General features: G+C 39.3%; 1 protein-coding gene across 1 annotated transcript in view; it reads left to right on the top strand.

The window, feature by feature from the left end:
- The window catches only part of LOC141141259 (uncharacterized), a 1,017,917-nt gene that overhangs the window by 115,542 nt on the left and 881,696 nt on the right, over positions 1 to 20,679 (top strand). Inside the window, exon 3 of the mRNA XM_073628940.1 lies at positions 14,744 to 14,785. Coding sequence (XP_073485041.1) covers positions 14,744 to 14,785 — 42 coding nt within the window. The remainder of the gene's footprint in view (positions 1 to 14,743; positions 14,786 to 20,679) is intronic.

The raw sequence follows: 20,679 nt of genomic DNA, 5'->3' as shown, positions 1-20,679 counted from the left end.
CTGAGGAGAATGAGGCTTGGAGTGCTGGCAGTGAGGAGAAAGAGGCAATGAGGGTGACTTCAATGGGGCTGTTTCACCCTTCCCTAACCCCAGAAGTTGTACATAGGTAGGGTGCAATTGGGGAAGACTTTGGGTGATCTACTGAAGGCAATTTGTGACAAAGGATTACAAGATTACACAAGGATTACAAGATCTGGGTCAGCAAAGAAAGGGACCAGTATTGGATAGTCATCCTATTAGAGCCACAATACAAGGGTGAAATGGCAGATCTATTGCCACCATCCCAGAGGGCGCCCAAAATGCAGCACCTTGATGAAGTGTAACCTAAGAAACTGTTTGGAGGCTTCCTGAAGCTGACAAGGATGCCCTCTGAAGTCCAATGTGCCTCTAATCCTCTGATCACTGAGAGTGTTTTTTCTTTCAAATCAAAGCGGCCAGGCCCAGCTGCAGGAAGCACTCATAAGCAACTCCTGAACTACATATTTCTTGACATCTGATGTGGCTGATGTGGACAGTCTCAGTAGGGAGGATTCATGGATAATTGGGTGTCACGGCTGGACCACCTGCAAGAGCATGCACAGTATGCCCTGCAGCCAGTGTACTGTCTGAGAGGGTTCATTTGCAGTTGCACAATACAGCTAAACTATAAACACCATCAAGTTTGGCAGTCTGAGCTCTACTTTTTCCATGCTCTTTGTGCTGCAACCATTCCAATATAATCCAGCAGAAAGTTCTTAGACTGAGTGGCCACAGAGTGAGAGATTTCTAGCTGTACTTTTTTTTTGTTTATACTTTGTTTTAATTTTTTAATTTTTAACAGGTTTTATAAAATACAGTATTTGTACATTTATTTTTTATGTTTATTTTTTCTTTGGTATTAATGCTATATTCAGCATACAGGAACATCTACAATTCATTTGCTTTGACTGCATAATCCTTCTCCTAGCAGGCACTTAGCGGCCATTTTTTTAAGTATTAATTTATTTAATTATAGTCAGAGCACTGGAGGCATAGCTACAGAGGAATAAACCTGAAGCTATAGGCTGCCTTCTAAGATCCAGGTAGAGGGGCAGGAACAGTAAATAGAGGCACGAATTATTATGGCTAGGGGAATGTTAGACCCCATGCACACTATTCGATTTTCTGCAGATTTTTGTCTTCAGATTTACCAAAACCATGTAGTACAAGGGCCTGCCTGATTGCATACAAATTGAAACTCTTAAGGTTTGACCTCATATTATATGGCTTTGGTAAATCTGAAGACAAAAATCTGCAGAAAATCTAAAGGTATGTATGGGGCTGTAGGCAACAGCAAACACTTTGTGAAGAATCCTACAGCAATAGGCTGCCCATCCTTCCCCAAATCAGGACCACCCAGAAAAAAAAACACAGAAAAGGATAAAAAGGGGGGGGGGGTGCTGCCAGATGGATGTAGCAGAGGCCAAGCCTTGCTAATGTAACCTCTCCCTCCTCCTTATCCTTCCCCTCCTCCACCACCTCCTCCTTACTATACTCCTCCTTCCCTTATTTTTTTCTTCTTCCATCCTCCTTCCATGAGCTAATGGCAAGAGGAGAGGCTCTCCTCTTTTAGTTTGTTTTTCTCCATAAAGTCATCCCTGCCCTGGGCAAGCAAACACTTGCTGGCATGCATGTCAAACTGGATAAGTATAATGGCAGCTGGGAAGCAGAACCAAATCGGAATTTGTGGTGTCACCGCATCTGCGGGAAGACTTATTTCAATCGCCCTTTTTCTGAGATTCTTTCTCCAGGCACAAGAGGGGAAGGGAAGACAGCAGAAACACAAATGAAGCTTACAATCATACAGCCATAGGCTGCCTACCCTTTGCTAGAGTGAAGCCCTAAAACTCAAAGCAGCCCTTGCCAATACCTACCCCACTGTCCCCAATGACCTTCCCATGCCAGGTTTTTGCTGAAGCGAAAATATGAAAATGTCTCCCAATTCCCCACATTCCCAGTGCTTGTATGCCAACTTCTATACAGCTGGCTAACACAGCCCCCTTCCATTAGTTCAGGGCCTTGGCAGTGTGACATTAACATTTTATCACCCACCATCACTATTATATTTTTTATTTAAAATATTTTTTAAACTTTCTTCTTCATAAGTTGTCCCTGCCCAGGTCAAGCAAATGCATGCCCAAGCATGGGCAGGGATGGCAAGTCTGTAACAAAAATGCTTGCAAACATTCCAAGGATATCAAGGCTGTACCACTGGTTGGAGGCTGCCCAATATGCACTTAAGGTACTAGCCTGCTCTGCTGCACTCAAGTCAGGAAGGGCATTCAGCACACCGAGGGGGCTACAGGGTTTGTAGTGCAAAAGCTGACATTTATTAAAACAAATTCTACCAGGATCACAGAGGACTACCAAAAACCTACTATTACTGAAACAATCAATGCATTTATACATTTATTTTACATATGTTTAGTTAAGAAAAACATTTTGTGGGTATCCTGGGATATGACAGAAGGTTGGATGTGCAGTGTTTTGGGTGCATAGTGTTTTGAATTTTTTTTTTTTTTCAAATGATGCAGGTGCTCCTGCAAAAATGGCAGTGCTTGAACAGACCATCAGCAACAACTGTTTGATGTTCTCTAATAAACACCCAAGTTAAACATTATAATCTAAACCAAATCTGCTTTTGCACACAAGCAGTGAACATAATGAAATGTACTGTAGTACTACAATTCAAAGAACTTGTTAAAGTCGATGTACAGGCAACCACTAAATCTCATAAACATAAGCATGGTAATATCATTTAGAAAGCCTATTTTTATTTTAATGACTAGATTTCATTAAAATAACATCTGTTTATACTGGCACTTTGAGGCACGTTGTATTATGGAATGACAGCTCTCTGCCCCTGTCTCTCACAATCTCCTTCCAATAAATAACCTGTTCAATGCTTTCTCAAATGAAAATATAAGCTCCTGTGCTGATGCACATTGCCCAGGCATATTCCACTGCTATTCTATGAAAATGGAAGGTCTTCTCAATGTAAAGCCCCCACTCCCAAAAACAAATCGATTGTGATTTAAAAATACAATTGTTGCTAAAAAAACCTTGGACCCAAATTCCAATGCTTCTAAGAGTTATAGTCACTGTGTCCCACCACTGCCTCCTGGGATAGCTAGGGGATCAAAATCCCACACAAACACTTCCCCATAATGGGATATAATGCCTTTCTGTTGGATTTCGAGGGCCCTGCTATCCCAGGAGGCAGAGGCATGGCACAATGACATCACCCAGGCCACTTGGAAGCTTCAGAAGCCAGGGGCGAGGCAAGTATTATTTTTTTTGGATTTTTAGCAACAGCTTATTTTCAATTGACTTTGCAGGTAATTTGACCTTGGGGGATAAAAGGCTTTCATCAGAACGTACCTTCCATTTTCATATAAGGTCTGCTTTAAAAAAAAATGCCTGTGATACACATGCAGCTTGTTATCACTGTAGTGCATTTAGATAGTAACAGGTTGTAAAGAAGTTGCAAGATGAAAAAAAGGTAACAACTCTCCCCTACCCCCACCACCCTATGCTCCAAGATGAACAGCAGTTTGCCACCTCCATGATATTAAATATTATTCATTGACTTTACCAGACCTGCCAGTGTCAACAAGCCCTACACTAATCTGTCCCTTATCAACAGTAGTCCCTATATTTTCCACAGCTTAAACACATTATTTTTATGGCTGCTGTTACCTCACTCCCTCTAGTGAGGGAGCTGGCTTATCCAAAAGCTACCATATTGTCCCTTTTAGCCAACTGACCTAAGTTCGAAGGCCATGCAGCCAATTGTTCTCATTCTAGCAGATGCACACATGATTTTGCTGGGTCTGCAAACCATATACATGTGAGCTTCGCTGCAAACTCATGGTAATGGTGCACCCAAATCGAATCCCTATTCTTATGTACTGCCTTACTTTATTAACTAGTATGCAAAGTTTACTCTACTGTATGAATGAGTGCAGATAAAAGACTAAAACTGGCAAAAACAAATGTTGTCCTTTATTGTATTATTATGTGATCATAATCAAAATACACAAACTTTAAAAAAAGTTTAAACATTTTTAAAATATCTAAGAAAAATGTAAAAATAGCAACAACCAACCAACCAAATATTTTTATATTACACGACTTGAAAATGATGCACAGTGGAAGCTATTTTTAGCTGGCTTCAGTTCTGTAATAACTACCAGATTAAGAAAATACAATTGTTATCCATTTCCTGATTAATCTACATTATCTTTCCTTGAGCTGAAGAATTGTAGTTTATTACTTCTATTCATGGAAAAAGACTTCTGTCTTCCTAAAAAATGACAGAAGGTTTAATTTCAGCACCAAATGTAATAAAGTTTCTGGCATTGTCAATGCCCTATTCATATGGAGATAATGAAATGTAAATTTATATTTAGTGTTCATTTTCATTTGTTTGCTACAAATACATGACTCTCGTTATTTGATTTCCTTCCCATACACCATGATTTTAATTTGATAGTACTGTAGATATGGAAATAATGCAAAGATAAATACAAATGTCATTTGTTTATATCATTAGGCTTGCTACCAGTGCTTAATACAAATCCCTGAAATGGTCGGTGTGTAATTATTTGTTGTTAGAATTCCTTTGAGAATAACTGGCAGCCTTGAATATGTAAAAAGTCTGTAATTTTCCATTTATTGATAACCTTTCTTTCCTGTAACCTGTTTCTGACATTTCTGAGTCAGACTGGCAGAGGTGTTGGTTAGAGCCTAGTTTCAGCCAAAAGTGTTTCTAGATTGAGTAAAATAGGGTCAAAACCATTTGCTTTCTGTGACTATGACAACCCCTTATGCCCTGTCTAGCTAATAGTTGTCAGAAAGAATAGGGAGTGGGAGGAAGTCTCCTTAACAAAATGTATTTTTTTTATTGCTGTTTATTTCCCATTGGAATTATTTCCACTTACTTTCTGTCCAGGTAGTGAGGGGAAATCTCCCCACAGGGAACACTGACAATGTTTAACAACTGTCTTAGGTTCTAACTCTTCACACACTAAAAAAAACCTAAAATACATTTCTGAAGTGACACACGTTCCCCATTAGGCCCCTTTCACACTGAGGCGCTTTGCAGGCGCTAAACTGCTAAAAATAGTGCCTACAAAGCGCCCTGAAAGAGATGCTCAATGCACTCCAATGTGAAAGCCCCGAGGGCTTTCACACTGGATCGGTGCGCTTGCAGGGCGGTCTAAAAAGTCCTGCAAGCCGCATCTTTGGAGCGCTGTAGGAGTGGTGTATTTACCGCTCCTAAAGTGCCCCTTCCCATTGAGAACAATGGGGCAGCGCTCCAAACCCGCCTGCAGTGCAGCGGCACTTTGCGGGCGGTTTTAACCCTTTTCCGGCCACTAGCGGGGGTTAAAACTGCCCCGCTAGCGGCTGAATAGCGCCGCTAAAACGACAGTAAAGCACCGCTAAATATAGCGGCACTTTACCGCCAGCGCCCGCAACGCTTCAGTGTGAAAGTAGCCTTGGAGTGGCTAAAATGTGCCCACAAGCATCATCTTACTGTTCCTGTGGTTGTGGCTGATTAGGCATCATGTTTGGTGGCAGTGTCCTAAAGTAGCTAGACTTTGGATTAGGCTTTTAAATCTTATACACTCTGTAATCGGGGTTAACAATTCAAGAGCACATGAAATCGCACTGTTTTAGAAAATAGATATTCCCCCAAACATGTTTTAATTAATATCCTACATATCTTTAGCAGCCAGAATTGCAATAGCATGGAGCTGGAACCAGTTGGTGGTATTGTTTTACTATACCAAACAGAAATTAAATTGGATAATGATGAATGACAAACTCTCCTGTAACCAGTTGAAATTTGACAAAACATTGTATCCTTGATTTCAATACTTATCGGTGAACTAGTGTGGCTCTGGAAACATCATTCTTATTTCTTGTTTCCAAAATTGCTATAAATACTTTCCCCACCACCAGCTTCCTTCCCTCTCCACCCCCTTTTTTGCCCTCTCTTTGCTTCATGTGGTGACAATGTAATTCACACAAATTGTTGCATTGAGTATGCAGAGGCACTTGACAAGACACAGACTGTGTTGGTTTTACAATTTCATTTTAATAGCAACAGTTTTTGTATTGTCTTGTATTTTGGCACTTTCATGACAACGTGAACTAACTGGATCAACTTTGGGTATAGGACTGTGTATATGGAGATTTTCTATTTGTGTGTGTGTGTGTTTTTTTTTTATTGGTTGAACTAGATGGACTTGTGTCTTTTTTTCAATCAGACTAACTATATAACTATGTAGTTTGTCATCCATTGTTCTTCTGTGGAATGTTTTATTTTGTTGCCTAATATTGTACAGTTTAATATGTTAGTGCATAACTGCTCACAGTTTGCCATTGTGGGGCATTTATAACATAAAAACTTAAAAAAAATATTGTGATTTAAAATACATTTTTGTGAATCATCCCTTCACTTAAATTGGTAGAAAAGTCATGTTTTAAAAATAAAAAAGCTGGTCCTCCTGCAGGATTAAGTTATAATGCACGCTAGCACATTATGACAGACTTACCTGAAAATGGAGCCCTCCAGTGGTGGGCTGTCACGGCTCCCCCCTGGTCCTTGAGCATCCATTTTGCCTGGATTTCCTTCCGGGTTCTCTATCTTTGGCCACTTGAATGGCCGGGCTGCGGTGATGTCACTCCCACACATGGGCATGGGAATCACAAATCACATTATTGCTGCCAGGCAGGGGGAACATTTATGACAGAAGAGACTATTAGGCCCCATGTACACTGCTGCTGGTAAATGGACGTTCAGAGGCAGTTGGCTGCTTTTATCAGCTGCCCCTGAACTCATCCAATGTTATCTTATCAGTACATGTACACAGGTTCGTTTAATGTCATTTTTAGGCAGTTGAGTTTAGAGGCCTTTTTTGGAAAGCAAAAAATTAGTTCAGACGCTGAGTTTAGAGGCATTTCAAGTGTTGAACGCTTCTAAATGCGTCTAAACATGGTAACTGGCATTTAGCCACGTTTCGTTTACAGGCCTTTTTCATTTTTGACTATTTTGAAAAAAAAATACATTTTTTTTTCAAATGCTTCTAAACGAAAACGCGGCTAAACGCGGCTAAACGTGGCATGTAAACACGGCAAAATAGATGTTTTAAACGTGGGTTACTATCTGTCAAGTTAAATCGTTCAGGAGAGGTTGTAAAACGTCCCGTGTACATTAAGCCTTAGGGTCTCTTCTGTTATAAAAACCCTGCTGTCAGTGAATATTATATATCATGACTTTACTACCACTTTAACTCACATATTTGTACAGTTGAAATATAGGTGGCAATGTAATAGAGGGGAGCATAGCGTGTGTCAAGCTAAGGGATCAGGGCTTCACGCTTCAATCATATTTATTCCTCAGAAGTAATGCAAAAAGTGGTTTTAGTATACCCATGTCCCATTAAAAGTTTTTTCTACTGTCTGCAATCAATATGTTTTTTGGGGTTTTTTTAACATCCCCTCAAGCAATTTTTCTATTCAGCTTGTCAGACAAACCAAGTTTTCTTTACATGACATATTCTTTACATATTTTGAACCTGTAAAGCTTACAGTAATTTCTGCAACCTAAAAGATTTCAGCATACAGTATACGTAAGGTCACATGCAACTGTCATCACATTCTCTTTCATGATGGGCTTCTCTCCCAGTATCTGAAAATATATTAATAACACATTATGCTTCCTTAATACATTTTCAAATGCAAACTGCACAATAATTATCCCCTTGTGTACACATCTATGCAGCACACATTTATTCTTGACACCCATAGACTGACTTGTTGCCCTCTCTATAATTTATTAACTGAGGAATAGGCACTTTTGCTGCTTCTTATGCTAATCATGTAGATTACACCATAGATGCCTATATGGTTGAAACCTTGTATATAGGCATATGGGCACACAGGTTGCAAAGTCCTGAAATCATTTTGACTTCCTAGAGGCAGAAAACAGGATGAGAGACACCCACTGATCCTCTTTGATCAGAATAGTGTAAGCTTTTCCTTGTCAAAAGAAGTTTATTGAGTATACAATGTTATAAAGATACATAAAGTAAGTTTACAAGGATCTATAAAGTAAGCTCATTGTTTTACAGTAGGGTTTATATAGGTAAATATCATGAAATTTCAAATATTAAACATTGGGTTCACGTAAACCTAAATTAAAGATATATATAATTTCCTTAGTTACTTTTGTAGGTATTTAAATGATTTATACCTACTATACATATTGTTTACAAGTAGAGTGTATATAGGTCAAATAAATTCTGATAATGAGCTTTAATCGTAAGGTGGAGAAAAGGAAAGAGAAAGAAGAAAAAGGGTTGAAAGGTAGAGGTATGGTCCACAAGGTTGTCCCGCTCGTCAGTTTATTATTCTTTTTAGTTCTCTTTGAAGCCTTAGAATGGGCATCTCTGTAAGTCATTTAATCTGTTACCATGGCAACAGGACAGAGTCATTGAAGTTTGACAGGAACTGTTGTTTTATCCAAGGATGCCAAAGTTTTTCAAATTTTGGAATTTGATTTTGATCGATGGCTACCATCTTAGCATGGGACATTGTATTATTCATTCTGTGAATTGTTTCTGCTAGTACCAATGTAGGAGATTTCCATGCCTTGGCCACTGTTTGTTTTGCAGCCGTTATTAGTTGGATCATTAGTTTGAATTGAGAGAGTGTTAACCATTCCGGTTTTAGATTAAGTAAAGTTAAATATGGATCTGGTTGTATTATTTTTTTAAATATTTTAGATGCAATCACGAAGACTTCCTTCCAGAAGGTTTGGATTACTGGGCACGTCCACCATATGTGTAAATATGTGCCTATTTCTGGGCATCCTCGAAAACAAAGAGCTGAGGTATTAGGTGAATATTTTGCCACTCTAGCGGGTACAAGGTACCAGCGAGTTAGGACTTTATAATTTGTCTCTAGTGCTAAGATGTTGGGTGAAGATGACTTAGATGTGAGCCATATGTTAGACCAGTCCGTGTCTTCTAAAGTTCGTCCCAGGTCCTCCTCCCACCTCTGAACGTAAGAGGGTCTATTAAGATTTGCTACTCCATATAATTGATTATAAAGTGATGAAATTGTACCTTTAGCAAATGGATCTTTTGTACAGATTGATTCAAAAATGGATAATTGGGATAATGGTGTATCCCCCTTTAGGAATGGTGTATAGAAATTTTTGATTTGGAGATATCTAAATATCTCAGAGTTTGGTAGATCATATTTTTCTCTAAGCGATGGGAATGAAAGGAATGATTTAGATGCTATGAAGTCATTTAGTGTCTGAATGCCTGATGTTGTCCAAGCTTTAAAAGAATTTGGGTAGATCCATGCCGGATAAAAGGCCGGATTTCTGATAAAAGAAAGGAGAGGATTGTGTGGAGATTGTAACTGATATTTGGTTTTTAGTTTATCCCAGAGAGATAAGAAGTGTTTAGTTATGGGATTATGAATTTTAAAGCGGTCTTTAGGATCAAGCCATAATAAATTTGATATTAATAGAGGGTCATTTTCTGAAGCCTCTATAAATACCCATAATGGGATTTCCTGTTTTGCATGGTATTTGGACAGACTGGCCAAATGTGCTGCTCTGTAGTAGTTAGTAAAATTAGGGTATCCCAGGCCTCCTTTATTTTTGGGAAGATGTAGTGTGTGTATAGGTATACGTGGTTTAGAAGAGCCCCATATAAACGAAGTTGCTCTTTTTTGTACTATTCTCAAAAAATAGGAAGGAATTGCAATAGGGAGGACTCTGAATAGATAAAGCAATTTGGGTAGAATAGTCATTTTGATTGCATTAATCTTCCCCATCCAGGATAAAGGAAGTTGCGACCATTTTTTATTAGATTTGTGATCTGTCTTAATACAGGAGGATAATTGGTTGAGAATAAGTCAGAATGAGATGCTGGTAAATGAATTCCAAGATATGGGATTGATTTTTCTGCCCATGTGAATGGGAGTGCAGCCCTAGCCGGGATCAATTCCATGTTTGTGAGTGAAATATTAAGCACTAGGCATTTCTTAGGATTAATCATAAGGCCGGATAGGGCTGCAAATCCATCAAGAGCTGGTATTAAGTTAGGACCAGAGACCTGTGGTGATGATAGAAAAAGTAATATATCGTCTGCAAATATACATAATTTGTGTGTAATACCTCCTACTTCAATGCCAGTTATAGTTTGGTTTGTTCTGATGTATTGGGCCATGGGTTCGAGTATAAGGGCAAATAATAAGGGATATAATGGGCAACCCTGTCGGGTACCTCTTTCGATATTAAAGGCTTCAGATTTGTATCCAGCATATTTTATATAGGCTTTGGGTTTATTATATAATGCTTTGATCCATGTTAAAAAGTGGGGTCCAAAACCCCATTTTTGTAATGAATATTGCATATATTGCCAGGATACTGTGTCAAATGCCCTCTTAATATCGAGAGATAGAAAACATAAAGGGATTTTCCGTTTTTTAGCAATATGTGCCAATAACACTGCCCTGCGTATATTATCGCCGAATAGTGTAAGCTTTTAAACATTAAAACATTCTGGTTTGTTGGATGTATGGCTATTGAGACATATCCCCTATCCTCTTATACCAATCTATTACAACAAAGCTGCCACAAAGCATAGATCTTCAATATACATTATTCATCATCAACTTTACTAAAGCCAACAATGTGAACCCTAAACCAAATGAGTGACAGGCATACAATAATTATTTAGATCTCCACAGATTGTCAGGATTACAGATCGTCATTACATTTAAAATATTGTTTTACAGATGTCTTTGTACATCCAAATTTTTTGGGTTATACTGACAGAACACTTCAAATGTAAAACGATTTGAATCTATTCAACCAACATGGGCACTAACAAAGATAATGAAATGAAATGAGATAAAAAATAATCCTTGTGTGTCTAGGCGCTGTGCACCACCTCATTAGATAACATTTTCTTGTTCAAGACAGCCATTCTGAAGCGATAACTATCTATTTAGACATATGCAACAAAATATAAGTTTCTGCTTTATGGGGTATGCATTGTGAAAGTTCTTCACATATACAGGGTATCATATGGCCATTCTGTCACTTCAATAGGCAAACTCACTGTGTTCACGGAGCATTCGCCCACCATATGGAAATTTGATTCAGGTTTCAGCCTATATGCTCTTATAGAAGCAAAATATGGTAGCTGTGATGTCCACAATAAAAGCATAAAATAATAATAAATAATAATATTAAGTATTTTTCAGTGGCCAATCACCCCAATCATCGTATGCACAATATGATGTTCCTCAGCATAAACAAGAGTAACAGTGCAAAACATTCAGACAATAATAATCACATTTGCATGTGATATAATGCATACATACAAATTTATAGTGACAATAAGGATGGCTCTGGAAGAACAGTTTCTGTTATTCATGTACCTTCTACAGGATAATTTATTTGATGCATACAGTAAAAAAAAAGAGCTTTACAATTATATCCCTGGATATATCCATGCTTTCTGCTTTTTCTGGTTTAGGGCCCTGTGGATCCTTTCAAACTCCAGGTGCTTCAATGAAATGGAATGGATAGGAAGAACTTTTGAAACAAGCCTATTGTAATAGCACTGAGGTCTGGGTAATGGTCTCGAGCAGGCCCTAATGTGCAAATTAGACCACCTGGAACAGTTTCCAGAACCCTTCATTTTAAAAAACAGGAATTTTTTTTTATCTTTGAGGGAAGAAATGTCACTATTATGCACATTATGCATTAGCATCATCCAAGTGGGCATCAAGATTAGCAGTTCTCACGTTGACCATGCATTACTCCTGAGAGATTTTTATGTTATCTGTTTCAATGTGGCATGCAATGTCCATTGTAACATGTGGTCGACCTTTTCCAGTAGATTTGAATGAACCACAAAGTCCTGACAGGGAAAGTTTGGATATGCATTACCATTTCATCCTCAGCAAAAGGTGAAGTCTTAAAGGTGTCTTCTGTGTCCGGGTTTGCCAGCACCATCTTAGCTGCAGCTTAGCTGGTCTCTTTGGTTGACCTGTTTGTGACATTTATTGTGGATGTACTATTGCAGCATTTATGGACACCTAGACATGACTTAAGGGCTCCAATGGGTAGTAAGTGTTCTGGATAAGGGATTGGGTGTTATAACTGGTGCCAGAGAATTGCAGAGCTCGCTTTGTACATGTCCTCTCATCCCATTTTTTTTATATCAATAGCACACAAAGATATTGGTTAAACATATTTTGTTTTGTTCTGTCAGATACCAGCAATTATTTTAGTATTTGGTCTTGTTGCTTCCAGCAAGCATTTTTTCATGACCAAATTGCTCATTTTTAGGCATATCTACCAATTGCTAATATATTCTCTTCAAATCATGGCCCTAAGAAAATCTTAATTAAATTACAGTCGGCTGGAAAGAAGGTAAGGCATAAAGTTGTAACCGTTTAACACAAGTTACCCACCAAACATGTTTAATATGTACAACGCAGTTCCACAGTAATTGTTTTAAACAATATGAATACATATTTATTATGTGTCATTCTATGACAATTTACCCTACTGATATAGAAGGCCTGGCTCAAATTTATAGTTTTTAATCTAAGGGCAACAAAAAGGGTAAGTTACTTTACATTATGTAATTAGTATACTTTATAAGTACAACTATGAAATTAAAAATGATTTATGTTTTGTGTTTGTACTTGTGTTATTTAATGATCAATAAAACTAGAAGGGAAAAAAAATGCTGTCCAAACTATCTTATCAGATTGCTTTATGTATAGTCACAACTTTTTTTCTTTTAATTTTGGATAGTATGGAAGAATTAGAACCCTTGTCTCCTTTTTTTTGCTGTCTGTGTCTGCATTGGCCAGATATGTCCTTTTATTTGTCCTGGTGACTATTGTCACAAAGACAGAAAAAAATAGGAACAATTCACACTTGTCACCAGGGCAAGTGGTGAGGGAAAATCTTCCAATAAAGATAATTGTTCAGGTGACAACTGTATAAGGGGGAATTTCTCCTCATTTTAGAGAGATTTCAAGTCACTTTCTTTTGCTCCTCCAGGACAGGAAGTGAAGGAAAATTGTCTCACTGTGATACAGACAGCAAAACTTAACCTGACAGGAGTTTTAACCTACTCTACTTCATCCAAAACTGAAAATATACACTATATTACCAAATGTATAGAGACACCTGCCTTTACATGCACATGCATTTTAATGGCATCCCAGTCTACAGGGTTCCACACTGAGTTGACCCACCCTTTGCAGCTACAACAGCTTTAACTCTTCTGGGAAGGCTGTCCACAAGGTTTAGGAGTGTGTCTATGGGAATGTTTGACCATTCTTCCAGAAGCGCATTTGTGAGGTCAGGCACTGATGTGCACAAGAAGGCCTGACTCGCAGTGTCCTCTCTAATTCATCCCAAAGGTGTTCTATCAGGTTGAGGTCAGGATTCTGTGCAGGCCAGTCAAGTTACTTCACCCCAAACTCACCCATCTATGTCTTTATAGACCGTGCTTTGTGCACTGGTGCGCAGTCATGTTGGAACAGGAAGGGGCCATCCCCAAATTGTCCCCACAAAATTGGGAGCATAAAATTGTCCAAAATGTATTTGTATGCTGACGGCTTAAGAGTTCCCTTCACTGGAACTAAGGGGCCAAGCCCAACCCCTGAAAAACAACCCCACACCATAATACCCCCACCACCAGTGCACAAAGCAAGGTTCATAAAGACATGGATGAGCGAGTTTGGGGTGGAGGAACTTGACCTCAACCCGATAGACCACCTTTGGGGTGAATTTGAGTGGACACTGTGAGCCAGGCATTCTCATCCACATTAGTGCCTGACCTCATAAATGCACTTCTGGAAGAATGGTCAAACATTCCCATAGACATACTCCTAAACCTTGTGGACAGCCTTCCCAGAAGCTGAAGCTGTTATAGCTGCAAAGGGTGGAGCAACTCAATATTGAACCCTACAGACTAAAACTGGCCATACACCTATAGATTATCTGCAGATTTTCTATGGTTAGATGGAAAAAGTGGGAGATTCCTCCATCCACACAGTTTAGCGGACATGGAGAAATCTGTTGCACTTTTTCCATCTAACCATAGAAAATCTGCAGATAATCTATAGGTGTATGGCCAGCTTAAGACTGGAATGCCATTAAAGTTTATGAATGCGTAAAGGCAGGCATCCCAATACTTTTGATAATATAGTGTATGTTGTGGCTATACATACACTTTAACTTATTAATTTTAGAATGAATGGCCAACACCTCCATTTTCTATGCTCTAGTTTTATAAATAACCACAACATTTTGTCACTAGATTATAAAGGGTCATGAGGTTTTCTTTTGCATTGTGATTTGTGTTCTGCATTTGTATGGCTGTTTTTTTGTAATTACTTATCAAGTGGATTGCAATGTCCACTGCAATAATGCATGGCATTTATTACAACTCTAAGCTGCTCTGAGCTACATCTTCCACAATTCCAAGCTAGCAAGTAACTTGGTTTATTGAAAGATGCACATTAGCTTGACATATAGATATGCTTCTCTGTTGCTTATCTATAGTACGCCTAGCTGAAGATTTTGCAGCAAAGTGCTAACATATTTCCTTTATTTTTTCATTATCATCTTCATGAATGCTCCTGCCATCATCATCAATAGACCAGTATTCCCAGTACTGTGATGATCCCTGTTTACCACCTGGTAAAGATATTCTGCTTGCAGTGTTTCTGTTCTATTAACACAATGTGCTTTCACATATGACTCTTTGTCATGATCTGGTACTGTACATCTGTTTATACACCAATCCCTCCAGCTAAATTCATTCATAAATGAATGGCTTTTACTGAGTGCTTTTTTTTAAGCAGTACAATAAATACAATCATGATAGCCTCCCAAAGTCAGTTTGTAAATCATTTTTAAAGAGTCAGTCCACATAAAACTGATGTGGTGGTTGCAAGAGGATGCAGATTGGCTTAATCACCCACTAGATGAACATTAAATAAACTTGCTATGGAAAAATATGGGAGCTGCCATTGCTGACTTCCCTATAAAAAATATTAGTTCAGACCAAAGAGACTACATACCTTTTGCCAATACCATGTCCTGTGCAATAGACCATCCCCTCTGGCGGATCCAGGGCTTATCTAGAGACCATTAAAAAATAACATGTTATTAAAAATTGAAATGTTGTGCTCAATGCAAATTATTAGGTAAAGTCCCCAGTGCCAGTTCCTGATGGATCTTAAATGAAAATGCTATTTGCCTGGTTGTTATGCACACTCACCCAAGATAATTCTGCAGATCAGGAAATAATATGTTAATACATAGCTGCTAGATAATTGTTCATACTTAGCACTCTTGTTGCTCGGAAAAACAACTTCAATAAACTAAAGGTTTGCACTACAATGATCATAGCAACTTTTAGTTTGGTCACTGAGTTATTAACTGTTTTCAGCATTTTCTGAAAATTTCTAGTACAGTGTTGCAAGTTTAGCATGGCCCTAAAGTCAGAGTAGTAAATCAACACATGCCAACACTACAGTCAGGCAACTAGCATTGTCAGGAGAGGTCAGAATAACAACTTTTAAGTTTCCTTCATGTCAGCTTTAATTTAAATGTCAGTTTTGGATGGTCTGACACTGAACAATGTAATAATGGCCTTGGCTGTGTAATTAATATTGTGGTTTGTTTGCATGCTGCTGTGGACTGCAAAGACTTACAATCTAAAATAAAATGTCAAATGTCATACTGCTGTAAGTGATTGGATGGCACATTAAACTGTATAATAACCTCAGATGACCATTTCTGTCAGTAGCAGTTGGTCAAAATTATTTGTTTTCTGTCTTATTAGTGTTTTCCACCTTCAAATGATGTCCACTAGATGGCAGTTTTTTTCCCTTTTTTGTCTTCTCTTTCAACTCCTTAGATTTCTCTGTACATTTGTGTACATTTATGTTTTATGTTATATTTTTTCATCCAAGGATACTACCTATCCTTGCTGCAATCCATATCTATGACCTCATGCACCTTGGGCGTTTAGCTCCTGTGCATAGTAATCCCAGTGTTTTTGTGTGAATAGAAGGCACAGGTACAGCATCCAGCCCTGCTACAAGCAGCTTATAAAACTCTATGAGAGACTGAAAGATGCTGCAGCTGGATGGTGCACTAACATTTAGGGCAGTATGCACCCAGAGATACAGTAAATGCCCAGAATTCAGACTTCTTGCCTTCCAATTGCACGAAAATGCCACTGGATCTCATGCATAAGAGCTAAATGCCCAGCGTGCATGTTGAATACAATGGAGCTTTGCGGAAACTTATACTGAATGTAATTTGTAGTCTGTCATTGCTGACTTCCTTTCCCTGAAATTTTATTTGCTTGGCAATTTCATCAATACTTTTTGACTCATGGATATGTAAACATGATGTTCTGCCTTCACTCTAATTCACTTGCTTGATGTGATAATTTATCAGGTCATCTGTGACACCCTACAGATTTCTTTAATAGCAGGTATACTTTAAATACTATCCAATGTAATGTAAAAAAAAAAAAAGAAAAAAAGCTTGTAACATTAGTAAATAGATTTAAATCAATATATTGAGTATCAAATATGCATACAAGTTGATAATTGTATAGTTTGAAAGACAATCACTTTTTTTCATTGATCACAAACAAATATCAGGCTTATAAGTCAATCAAAACAAAGCAAAGGCATTGAATCTCACCATCCCGCAAGCATCACTCTTCCAGATTAACTTTAGCTTCCAATGGCAAACAAATTGGAACTTGGGTATCCACCTGATATATGATGTGCTATATAAGGTCAATTATTGTCGCAACCATTGGGCAACCATCGGGCAGAGTTATTGCTGATACAGGGTCCACTCGCCCAACCTTATCCTCTGCCAAAGGCTGCTTACCCCCACAACAGCAGCCTAACCTCAGTGACCTCCGCACTATTACTGCAGATATAAAGGTATAAAGGATACATTGACAGCCGCCATCACAGACCTCAGCCAAGACACTCAGGCAATAGCCAGCAGAGTACATAAAGTGGAGAAAAACACAGCCAAATAGGGTGTCACCTTATGCCACATGTACCATGCTGTTGATACACACATACCTTACAACTCCGTGAGCTCCAGCATCACATGGAAGATTTAAACAACCGCGGACAGTGCCATAACTTACGGATCCGTGTATCTGAAACAGTAGATGCGGAGCAATTCTCGCCCACGGTAATGGGAATCTTCAACAACTTGCAGGACAGATAAACTACAATGCCTTTTGAGATGGAGTGCATCCACCGAGCCCTCAGACCCAGAGGCAGAGAATCAGACCCTCCACATGATGTGGTATGCTGTTTAGTCAAATACCATTTAAAGGAAGAGATACTGAGGAAATCCCACAACAGAATACATATCTCTCATGAGGGAGCTGATATCCAAATGTATTAAGACGTCTGAAATCCTTCACACTAGAGATATCCTCTACAGGTGGAAACTTCCATTCTGCCTCTCCACCTCTTTATAGGGCCAAACGGCTCCCCTGAGAGTACCTGAAGATCTGCCAACCTTCTGTGCAACCCTTGACATACCATTAGTGGAGGTGCCAACGGTATGCAGATTTCCACCCAGTGTCAGTGCGACAGAAGCCAAGTCGGGGAGAACCCATGGAAGCCCAAGATCAGTGGAACTGACACCAACGCTCACCACCAGATCCAAGACCTCCTACCACTCTCCTGGGCCCACATCAAGGCGCAAGCCCCACAAAGTCTCCACAACCTCGCAGAGCCCGCCAGGATCATTAAAGCACTTTACTTCTTAACACAGATCCCGGTTAAATACATTTCGTTTTCAGTTTCTTTCATTCTGGTTTTCACCTTGAATCCCACATCGTGTTTGATATGTATGTATGATATTTGATATGTATGTATTGGGGCGGAACAGATTTCCTCATCTTTAGCCCAAGTTACCCAATCCAACTGTGTGTTACTCACCAAAGTTGCTGTCAAACTCATACCCTTGAATATAGACCTATTCTTCACCAGACTTTGCCACCAACACCTACCTGCATTCCCACTTGCTACTGCCACCTAAGCCGAGAACTGTCTCATGAAGTCTCTTTTCCCCTGGCTTGAGATGTATACTCAGAATCAGATATGCACCTCCAATGTACTATATAGTGTTTTATGCTTATTTACACTTGGTTGTCTTACCTTCATGTGGATGGTATGACCTTTTAAACATATTTCTGACATGTGTCTGCCATCTGAGATATTTTCATTGTCTCACATTTAAACATTATTGGATACCGGCCTGTCTCACAGGGATTCTTTAACAAGGCGCTCATTTCCAGCTGCTACAGGCAAGCTTGAATTCTACCTTTTTTGATGACTGCTCTGACACTGCTGACCCAATTCTAAAGCTTACTAATTGCCACCTCTATAGCTGTTACTACCAATGATCTCTGTAAGACAGACGTCGTACTCTTCTGGAAGGGATACGACTGGAGCTCTAGCTACACCTTATTTTGGGTCCGCATAGATCACCATGAAATATACTCCTAAGAGGGGAAATTTTTATTTTTTTGTATATTTTATATATGCATTTGAACTCATGTTGCTCCCCCAATCAGCGAACTGCTCCTCCCAGAGGGTGACAGTCGAGGAGGAGGAACCCTGGAGCTGTGTCCTATCCATGCCTTATACAACTCGTAGGCTATTCTCCAGGCCATGCACCACACTTCCAGGTACACCCGTGGGGCTACTTCAGATAAGAAAACAGACCCCCGAGAGTGAAACTGTCAAAGGTGTCATTACACCTGCTTCCAGTCTCACTACATGACTTTTCCCCCACTTTACTCAAAGTGATCGCACAGCTCCAGCTTCTCCTTCTTGATGCCCTAATAGGAAAGCTTTCTCCCTAGCATAGGTTACCGGCTCTCTGATGTAACACCCACCTGCTCTGACATACAGTGCATTCAGAAAGTAGTCACAGCGCTTCATTTTTTTCACATTTATTATGTTACAGCCTTATTACAAAATGGATTACATTCATTATTTTCCTCAAAATTCTACAAACAAAACCCCATAATGACAACATGCAAGAAGTTTGAAAACTTTCCAAATTTATTAAAAAACAAAAAAAAATCACATGTACATAAGTATTCAAAGCCTTTGCTCAATACTTTGTGGAAGCACCTTTAGCCTCAAGCCTTTTTGAGTATGATGCTGCAAGCTTAGCACAGCTTTTTTTTGCAGTTTCTCCCATTTTTCTTTGTAGGACCTCTCAAGCTCTATTAGGTTGGATGGGGAGCGTCGGTGCACAGCCATTTTCAGATATCTCCAAAGATGTTCAATTGGGTTCAAGTCTGGGCCACTCAAAGATATTCACAGAGTTGTCCCATAGCCACTCCTTTGTTATCTTGGCTGTGTGCTTAGGGTCATTGTCCTGTTGGAATAAGAACCTTCGCCCCAGTCTGAGGTCCAGAGCATCCTGGAGCAGGTTTTAATCAAGAATGTCTCTGTACATTACTACATTCATTTTTCTCTCAATTCTGACTAGTTCCTGCCACTGAAAAATATCCCCACAGCATGATGCTGCCACCACCATGCTTCACTGTAGGGATGGTATTGGTCAGGTGATGAGCGGTGCCTGGTTTCTTCCAGACATGACACTTGTCATTCAGACCAAAGAGTTCAATCTTTGTTTCATCAGACAAGAGAATTTTGTTTCTCATGGCCTGAGAGGTCCTTCAGGTGCCTTTTGGCAAACTCCAGGTGGACTGTCATGTGCCTGTTACTGAAGAGTGGCTTCCGTCTGGCTACTCTGGATTGTTGGAGTGCTGCAGAGATGGTTGTTCTTCTGGAAGGTTCTTCTCTCTCCACAGAGAAACGCTGGAGCTCTGTCACAGTGACCATCGGTTTCTCGGTCACCTCCCTGACTAAAGCTCTTCTCCCCTGATTGCTGAGTTTGGCCTGGTGGTCATAATGGAGGCTACTGTGCTCACTGGGACCTTCAATGCTGCAGACATTTTTCTGTACCCTTCCCCAGATCTGTGCCTCTATACAATCCTATCTGAGAGGTCTACAGACAATTCCTTGGACTTCATGGCTTGGTGTGTGCTCTGACGTGCACTGTTAACTGTGGGACCTTATATAGACAGGTGTGTGCCTTTCCAAATCTTGTCCAATCAACTAAATTTACCATAGGTGGACTCCAATCAAGTTGTTGAAACATCTCAAGGACGATCAGTGGAAACAGGATACACTTGAGCTCAATTTTGAGTGTCATGGCAAAGGCTGTCATTACTTATGTACATGTGTTTTTTTTTTTTTTTAATAAATGTGCAAAGATTTCAAGCAAATGTCTTTCACTTTGTCATTATGGGGTATTGTTTGTAGAATTTGAAAAAAAATAATGAATTTAATCAATTTTGGAATAAGGCTGTAACATAACAAAATGGAAAAACTGAAGTGCTGTGAATACTTTCTGGATGCACCGTACCAGCAGTAACTTTGCCTATATTGTATGACCATCTTAGATTGTTGTTATTAACAGCTAGACATTCCTCTGAATGTTACTTATAAGTA

The sequence above is a fragment of the Aquarana catesbeiana genome, linkage group LG04 (genome assembly GCF_042186555.1).
Source record: "Aquarana catesbeiana isolate 2022-GZ linkage group LG04, ASM4218655v1, whole genome shotgun sequence".
NCBI lineage: Eukaryota > Metazoa > Chordata > Amphibia > Anura > Ranidae > Aquarana > Aquarana catesbeiana.
Note: the sequence above shows the minus strand (reverse complement) of the source record. Positions and strands in the feature narration are given on the sequence as shown.